Source organism: Sciurus carolinensis, chromosome 5 (genome assembly GCF_902686445.1).
Source record: "Sciurus carolinensis chromosome 5, mSciCar1.2, whole genome shotgun sequence".
NCBI lineage: Eukaryota > Metazoa > Chordata > Mammalia > Rodentia > Sciuridae > Sciurus > Sciurus carolinensis.
The window spans coordinates 12,986,078-12,995,802 of NC_062217.1; the positions used below are offsets into that span (position 1 = coordinate 12,986,078).

The 9,725-nt window shown below is 42.1% G+C and overlaps 1 protein-coding gene across 1 annotated transcript in view; it reads right to left on the bottom strand.

The window, feature by feature from the left end:
• Positions 1-7,840, bottom strand: part of Ipo5 (importin 5) — a 42,453-nt gene extending 34,613 nt beyond the window's left edge. The window contains exons 1-2 of the mRNA XM_047553848.1: positions 7,630-7,840; positions 2,154-2,234 (exon numbers count right to left, since the gene is read on the bottom strand). Coding sequence (XP_047409804.1) covers positions 2,154-2,234; positions 7,630-7,719 — 171 coding nt within the window. The 5' untranslated portion in view covers positions 7,720-7,840. The remainder of the gene's footprint in view (positions 1-2,153; positions 2,235-7,629) is intronic.
• Positions 7,841-9,725: the final 1,885 nt, after the last annotated feature.

Here is a 9,725-nt window from a genome sequence, read left to right on the forward strand (position 1 = left end):
CATAAAAAATGCTAATCAATTCCAATGTGCATATTTTTGGATTCCCCCTCCTCCTACATTTTGGTGTATGGGGGACTGAACTCAGGAGCACTCAACCACTGAGCCACATCCCCAGCCCTTTTTTGAATTTTATTTAGAGATAGGGTTGTCACTAGTTTCGTAAGGCCTCATTATATTGCTGACACTGGCTTTGAACTTGAGATCCTCCTGCCTCAGCTTCCCAAGCCACTGGGATCACAGACGTGCATCACTGTGCCTGGCTCCCATTTTTAAATCTATGGAATGTATTTATGTTTGGAGTTTTCTGTACAATATTCCCTGAGATTATCAAAAGGAGGATTGCAAATCTGAGAACTGTCTGGGCAATTTAGCAAGAACTTCTCTCAACAACAACAAAAAAGAAAGGCAGGATTGTAGTTCAAAGGGTAAGACACTCCTGGGGAGGCTGAGGCAGCAGGATCCTCAAGTTCAAAGGCAGCCTCAGCAACTCAGCAAAGTCCTATCCCAAAATAAAAATTAAAAACCAGTCTGGGGATACGGCTCAGTCGTAAAGTAGCCCTGGATTCAACCCCTGAGACCTAAATAAATAAATATTATCCTATTAAACCAATAAACCATTGAGAATATAAAACCCAATCTTTCCTGCTTTCATTTTTTTTTAGACCATTACTGCTCATTATCACTATTCTTACTTTGTGACTGTGATCAACAAAAAAAAGGTAAGCTATTAAAAATAAAATTTGTCATTTTTTTTCTCTATTACTTTTCACTAAGAAATCTTTTTATTGCATGATAGGTAGCAAACAAAAAACTTAATGTATGCTCTAGAAAGAATTCAAAGCGGTTAAAATACTCATAGATGGGGTTAAAAATTGTGAGCAATTTTCACATCTCCCAAAAATTATGAAGTCATCATCAAATGAGGTTAATTAATACCCATCACTGGTTCTAAATCAAATTAAGAGTTAAGAAAAGTTTAATACGAGTTTTTAAAAAGGCGGTAATTTTCATACAATTCTTGGCTGTAAAATTTGTTTAGTAGTCTAACTTGCATTAATCTCTCAACCATCAAAACAGCCATTAGTTTTAACAGACAGACGTTTACCTTATATATGCCTCTTTTTCATATTTGGTATTCATTTGAGTTACAGAGAAGGAATACGTTACAGAGGTAAAGAAGCACCATTTGTCATCTATTTAAAGAAAAACTTGGGCATTGTTATACTGCTTTCTAAGTGCTATAACAGAATATGAAATTGCCAGTGTGACCTAACTGGAAGAAATCAGGCAAAACAATATAAAAAGTTTACGTACAACTTCATTTCCATCAAATATTACTATAAGCATCTACATACAGTGTGACTTTTAGCAAGTCTTACTCTTATGAATTCTTTATGCAATGCTTTGTAGGAAGGATAAGTTTGCTAGACTTGAGTACTTCAACACCTTTTTTCAAAGTAAAGTGATATTCACATTCAGAACTTATAGGGATATTACTTTGTGTAAGGAAAAAAAAAAAATCAACTATACTAAATGCAAAGGAAGAATAATAAGAAACCTATAAAACCCTAATATTTAAATAGCCCTGTTTTATCACAAGGAAAAAGGATACTTAAAATTTAAACATGAACTTAGTATATTAGGTAATTTGCTAAAAAATCCATAATTTCAAGAAGATTCTGTAAGTGTCTCTGTTCCAAACCATCTTGCTGAAGATATGCTTTATCCAGAGATGGTTAATGGTTATGAACATAAATTCTTATGGCTAAAATATATTTTTTCAAAATATTTGTAACATTAAAATACTGAATAAATATCCTCATTTAAAAAGAAGCGTTTTGATAAAAGATAATTTTTGTAAATGCAGATATCACTTAAATTTAAATATAAAATTTTTACATAATTACTTATAAAGCCATTAAGTTTTACCTACTGTAGACATATCTTATATTGGAAAAAAGGAAATGCTCACACTTTACATAGTAGTTTAAAAACTCACATCATAATCCCTAGGTACTCTTAGCAAATAAGTTCAAGGTTTGAGTAAAAAGTACATAGTAAATAATTCTCATTATCCACTCCTGACCATCATCCCAATAAATACCCCAACTTGTCTACTAACAATTTAATATTCTCAAATATTAAGGTAGTACCTCCTCAGCAGCTGTTGTATTTCTGATGGCTTGTAAGAGGAATGTGATCTTTGACTGACCTGGGATATTTTCATAGGTTTCCTATATGGAAAAGAAAATTAAAGGTTAGGACATAAGTTTGAAAAGTTCATGAGTAAATCAGTTAAAAGAAAGGAAATGAGGAATAGGAAGCATCCATGCATAAACCGTCTGGGTCTAGGGTCAACAATTTCTATTGTGATGTGAAAATATACTTTGGGTAGGTTAGGAAAGAGGATGTCCAAGGGGTTAGTTACTCTTTTCTACCTAGCTCTCTTACATACATGTTTCTAAGGTGTCTGTATATTTTCTTAACTTGGGCTCCCTGGTTAATACTTAAGAGAGTCAAAATATTGTAAAAAATGATATGAGCTATTCGGCTGAAAAATAAGCGCTCATTTATCGTTACCTTATATTCTGGGAAATGACTTATTAACATTTGATAAGACTAGATGATACAGAATTAGTTCAAATCATTATAACTTAACCAGCACCAGATGCAAACCTCAGATTAAGCAAACCGAAGAAAGGATTCAAATTCTTTATGCTATGTTTTCTTTCAAGCAAGGATTATATTAAAACTATATCATATACATAAATAAATGGTTATGTTCAAGAGAAATTTGGCCAAGAGACTTTTATAACATTTCTCAATCTATTAGCAAAAGGTTTTGTGGCTCAGAATAATTTCCCCTTCTTCATTAATAATGTAAAATCAAAAGAAACTCAATAAAAAGCTGATATCAAAAGATTGTCAGTACAGATCAAAAAACAAGTCCCAACTATATGCTGATCATAAAGTAAGTTGAAGGGAATACAGACTCATGTGTGTACAAAAATTTAGAAATCAATGAAGGATATTTGGAATTTTTCCCCCTAAAATATTCATAGTAAATAAATAATTACATAATCCACCCTCATCTATCTCCATTAAGGGTCTAATGTAGTTAACAATTTAGCAGTCCAAGTTCTAAGATCTTGCCTGCTCTCTGACACCACACTTTTATAATCACCTGGCTTCTCTGGACAAAAGCAAGGAAATGAACAAGGCTACTTAGAATCCACATCTACCTCATACCTTTTTTAAGTGCTGGATGGCATTCCTGAGATATTGAGAAATAAGGAAATAAAGGCTTATTACACATTACATGACTTGCCAAGATCAGAGATAACAAATGACAGAACTCTGGTCTTCTAAGGCCAACTATACTCTAAATCTCTGGCACTGAGTTTCATCCCTGGAGATTTACCCTCTCAATAGCAAAGCTCTACGCAGTGCTACAGTTTTTAAACTTCCCAAACATATCTCTGTCTAAGAAAGAGCTTCTGATAACCCCAAGTCCTACTCTAATTAGAAGTACACAGGATAAAAACAATACTGAAAACTGTGCCAAAAGTATTCATGGCTGAGAAGATGGTCTGAATTTATTTATCCAAAAATGAGATAATTTATGTAAAAATATTCACAAGTTGATTGCAAAAATGAATACGTAACTCAAAATTTTTCAATTAATTTTTCCAAAGCAACTCAAAAACTTTTTCATTTAAAGTCTCTCACAGGTGCCTGGGGGTATGGCTCTGTGGTAGAGCTCTCGTCTAGCATGCTTGAGGACTTGGGTTCATTCCCTAGCACCACACACAAAAAACTTTCACAGTACAATAAAAATCTCTTAATCCCTTGCTTGTGGCATAGCCTCAGATACAATGTAGATACAATAAATGGCTAATGCTTAAATTTTCTTTTCTAAATAGTTTTGAAAAAAAAAAAAAAAATTCTTTGCTAGGATATCAATCACTTTCAGAAAACCTGCTAAGAATTTTCAGAATCTCTATCCTTGCTCTGGTAGAATTATTGATGTGAATATGCCAATTCCAGTAAAGACTTATAAGCATGATGTCAAATATTCAACACAATTCCATACTAGATTATGGTAGGAGAGCTTACCATGTATGAGTGCCATCTGACTCTAATTGAGGGTCTCACCATTTGATATGTTCTGTTGTGGTAATCCAAATATATTATTATATATATACCAAAAGACTGGCCAAGGATACTGGATGGATAGAAAACAAAGAGCCTTAAAGTTTTAGTCTAAATACACAAATTCTATAGGGGCAAAGATGGCACAACTCAAGGACATTAGAATACAGCAAATGCTATAAAGAATATTTCTAAGACTATTCCTAACACTAGTCTAAATAGGTTCAGTAAATGTTACCAGTGTGGTTACAAATAAAAAATTTTAATTTCATTTGATTCTACCACATACAATCACACAAAGTCCAGATTTTGCCTCCCTACTTCCCTGCTTGCAAAGGAGAAACGTAGTAAGTACTCTTCTTACTCCAGAAATATTTATAACGAGCCTACCTTGTATGAGAAAATGAAAGAACTACTATTACGTCATAAAACATCTTGGTCCCTCAACAATCAGGTCTATCTTTCAATATTATGCTCCTTCAATTTAAACTATTTCTGTATCAGAATCAATGAGGAGCCATACAAAATCCATGCCTGATTAATAAAATACTTAGGTTAATATATAAAAATGTCCAGTCATGAATACCATTGGAGTCAACTAGGAACTACTTGTCAATTATATATTCATGCAAATTATCGTATTTTGATACTCAAAGGCATTCAAATAATTTCTTCAAATATGGGAAACATTTTCTGTAAAGCTGAAAAGATAAATCCTTGCAGGTTTATTTATTTATTTTGGTACTGGGATTAAACCCAGGGGTGTTTAACTACTGCGCCACATCCCAGTCTTTTAGGGTCTCACTAAATTGCTGACACTGGCTTTTAATTGAGATCCTCCTGCCTCAGCCTCCTGAGTCACTGGAATTAAAAGGTATACAACACTGTGCCTGGCTCCTTGGAAGACTTTCAAAGATAGAAATAAAATATAAAGCCTATCATCAAATAGCTTATACAATAGGCAAAGTTTTAAAAACTAAGTTTTGCAGTCCTTCAACAATTTCAACAAAATACAACAATAAAGTATTTTATTGTATTTGGTTTTATATTTGAATACAAATCACCTTAGTCAACAAATTGGTATTTATATGCCGACTAAGTATTTTTATTTTAACTGAGTAAATACAAAGATATTTACTCAGCACACGTCAATTAAGTTCAAGGATAATATTTCTATATTTGCTTTATCAGATTTAAAGCTGAATTTTATTTAGATTACTCACAAAAGGCTTATTTCGTAAGGCAAAAAAGGGGGATTATTGAGATATCTTTATATGCAGTCAAATACTTTCCTAAGTAGCTCTATCCACAGACCAACTTAGTACTACATTATGACACTAAGCACTTGCTTCTAGTATTTACTTTTTTGACAAATTAAGAAAATTCTATACCATAGTTCTTGCTCTACATACAAATATATTCTCAGGATATAAAAAAGAAAAATAAAAACATAGCATCTGAATGTTTTTACTAGGAATAAAGAGACTGAGAATAACAGTACTTATTTCCAATTGTTCTTCATGAGAAAATGTGCTGAATGCTGCTAACTATCCCCAAAGTGATGTAAGTGATAAAAGATTTACAACAGGCACCAATTGGAATTCAAGCTGAACCAGACACTGGTATTTAGTTCAATAGAAGAGAGATTCCCCACTAGGCTTGACAATAGAGACTTAAGCAAGTGGAGGGAAGAGGGAGAATTAAACTAGCTTACTAATTACACTGCAGTTCTGCTTTGTAACACATGGAAATTTCTATTATGGTATAGGATTAAGAATTTACTTTGGTTTGAAATTATCTCTGGAGTTAGCAGAAGGCATCAATACTTTTTAGCATCATCATATCTTGAGTGCAGAATTGATGTAACTATTATACGCACATTACTTCTGAATACAAATGCTACTTTTAAGTATTCTAAAAGTAACCCCACCCAAAGTACACAAAGACAGGCTTACCAGTTAACATACATACACCACTATTTTTAAGAGGTCACTAAAAACTGCAATTATCCATTTACAGGGGGCTGTTTATATAATACATCTTGTCTATATGATGGTTTCTAGCTGCTTAAAAAAACTCTCATGTGGTAACGTGAAATACAGTGGGTGAAAATCCATGCTTCCAAATAATGTGTGCATTGTAAGCCCATTCTAGAAAAAAAATGAATGTAAACATGTTATGTTTGTAAACACATATTTTCAAGGAAGATCCAGGAGACACCTGAAAATGGGTTAAAAAACTATCTGTAGTTTCATCCTGAACATATCTTACATGCATAATGAACAAAAAGTTATAAGGACACAGTTAATAATTTAAGTGTTTTTTTCATACAGAAGTGAATTTCCAGTATCTAACTTCATTTATTACTAAATCACTAAGCATGAACGGCAAATCCTACTCCGTCCAAAACACATATTAGCAAGATCGTGGTTTAAAAGACAACTCTCAACTCTTTGGGCCAGTTTAAAAAAAAAAAAAAAAAAAAAAGACCTGCCCCTCAATTTCTTTATCTACATGCAAAATAAGTTTTGCTCTGTAAAAGCATCTCAATATCCCTCCGTGAATCTTATAAAAATCTTCAATCGCATGGTTGCAAAGAACTCCACGAATAATCAAGTGTGAGGGTCGCTGCAAAGTTTCTCCCTTTCCTCAAAGACCGCACCAGCCCAGGTCTCAACATTGACAATGTAACTCCGTCTTCTACGGAACGAGTGTCTCACTGCTTGCGGGTCCGCAGACGTATCTCAAAGAATGTCTCCTGAACTACATCCGAGAGGGGAGAGATTCGGTTAGACCTAGCGCAATGAGGACTTCGACATATGGTGCTGGCCAGGGAGACAACGGAAGTCCCATCCGTCCCGTTTACGAGACCACGAATCCCTAGAGATCCAGGAAGCCGGTCCGGAGGGGGGCGGCGAGCGAGGGAGCTGCTCAGAAGCAGCCCCGAAGGCAACTTCGCAGGAAGGGCTGCACATTCGGGGCACCGGCTTCCGACGTGAACTGAACCTCAGGGCTGAATGGGAAGAAGCCAGGCAGCGGGGCAGGGCTGCGAGGGAGGAGCAGCGGGGCCGGAGAGGGGCGCGGGGCGGTCCGGGCGGCCCGCGGGCTGGGCTGGGCACCGAGCGGACCCGGCGGGCCGGAGGCCGGGCGCGGGGGCCCGCCAAGTTGCGGCCCGGTCCGGCGCGCCGGCGGCCCACCCCCTCCCGCGGCCGCTCCACGCCGGGCGGGGGCGGCGTGTCAGGCGCGGCCGCACGTGTGCGCGGGGCGGCGGGAGGCAACCGGCGCCGGCGCCGCGGCTGCAAGGGCCGGAAGGGCCCGGGGCGCGGCGGGAGCCACGGGCCGCCTCACACGTGGGCTGCGGCCGCCGCCCGCCCGCCGGCCCGGCCTGCGCGGCGTCGCGGAGTGGCCAAGGCCGGGCGTGCGGGAAGGGGCGGCGCGCCGACGGGGCGCGGGGACCCGGGCGGTGAGCTCGCTTACCTCCGCCTGTTTCCGGACCACATTGTCGGGGCTGAGCAGGTTTCCCAGGAGCAGGTAGAACTGTTGCTGCTCCGCCGCGGCCGCCGCCATTGCGCTAGGCGTGAGAGAGAAGGAGGGAGGGGAGACAGGAGCCGTGAGGCGCGCTGGCGGGCCGGCGGGAGGGGCGGGGGCGGGCCCAGCGCGGGGACCGGCACCAAAGGCGGCTCGGGGCTGGGGGGCCTGGCGGGAAAGGGCGGGGCAAAGGGGAAAGGGGAGGACGGGGCGGGGCTTCGCGCCCTCTCACCCGGCCGTGGCTGCCGGAGTCGGACCCTCATTGGCCCGGGGGCAGGGGGCGGGGCCGAGCCCGCCTCCTCCGGGGCCGCGCCGATTGGCCACGCTCCCTGCAGTGCCGTCACTGGCCGCGCGCGCGGCGGGCCGCCGGCTGTGCTGTGTGTGTGTTGCCGGGGGGGTGGCCGAAGGCTTCGCCTCCCGGCTGGAGCCGGGACCGGGGTCGGAGCCGGGGCCGGGGCCGGGGCCGAGTCCTGGGCTCCGACTCGAGTCGAGTCGAGGGGGTGGGGAGCGGGAGGAGCCGGCGGGCGAGCCCGGGCGCGGCGAGGGGCGTGAGGCCTGGCTGGGGAGGAGGGGCGGGCTCCTGAGCGCGGGAGATTTCGGCGCCGCGGGCTGGCGGGCCCCCTCCCCGGCTGTCCCCAGCCCCACCCCGCGGCTCGAGGAGCGGGCCCAACCCCCTGGGTCCCTGGGCCCCAGGAGTCCAGCCGCGAACCCGACCCCTCGAGAAGGGAGCCCCTTGAAGATCACTCCCCCTGAATTCCACCCCCACCCTCCTCGGACCCCTCCTCTGTCAGACCCTCCGGCCTCCCCCGGGGCCATGACTCAGGCCGCCCCTTCCTCCCGCGCGCTCACCAGTGACTCACGCCCTGGGCTTGCCCGGAAGAGGGGTTACTCAGCCCGGGCTCCCGCCCGCGGCCGTGGGGGGCTGACCACGCAGCTCGCACGCCCCCACCCCGCGCGCCGTGATTGCACCCCAACTTGGGGTCCAGTGCTTTCAGTGCCTGAGAAGACAGACTGCCCTCCCCAAAGCGGCACTGGTTTGTAGGGCTGACCTGTCTATTAGCGATGTCCACCAGTGCCCAGGGGCCCAGACACCTGATTTGCAGCTCTCTGGTGAATAAGTGATACAAGGCCAGTCTGCCTTCGCTGCCCGGCCTGCCAGAGGCCCCGAGAGGGGTGTTAAGCCACCTTCCTTCTGCGGAGACCCTGCTGTGTCCAGTGTGTTTATTGATTGATGGAGGGGTGTCAGTGGAAGAAAATAATGCACTTTTGCCTCAAAAGGACACTATTCCTAGTGAGGAGGTGCCAGGTCGGGTGAGATGGAGAGTAGTTCCTCACCTCCGGCAGCTCATAGTATTTAGGGAATTTAATTTCCTGTTGGCTATTTCTGCTCTTTGAAAGTCTTCTTAAACATTTGCTCTTAGATAATTTTAAACCTTGGCCTTACGTCATCGCTGGCCACTGTGTGCAGAATCTGGGCTGAGGCTCTGGGATCCACATGGAGTTGTGATAGCCAGCCAAGATTTTTATGAAGGAATCAAATTGATTAGTAGAATTCCCTCAGGAAGTTTTAGCTTTAACAGTGTTTTAGCTTAGAAAACTTACCTACAGGAGTTTTGCGGACCTATATTTACAGAACTGAAGTCTTTTAGATGTGACACTTTTTCATTCATTGGCCACATTATTTATTCAAAATCAAACCATTATGTGTATGTCAGGATTCAGAGGAGGCTTTTTCCTCACCCAAGGGTCTTAAAATTTCAGGAGTTATATACTAAACCATTTTTAATAACTAGGATAAACAGTGAAATTCTCAAATATTCCAACAAATCTAAATAATAGATATGCCAACGTAAGTTTGTAGATTTGTCAGAATATGTGTGCTTTTTTTTGTTTCTGTTTTTTTTTAGTGGGGTTTGAACCCAGGGGCACTCTACCACTGAGCTACATCCCTAGCCCATTTTACTTTTTACTTTGAGACAGTGTCTTGCCAAGTTACCCAGGGTGGTCTTGAACTTCTGGTCCTCCTGTCTCTCCCTTCCCAGCCA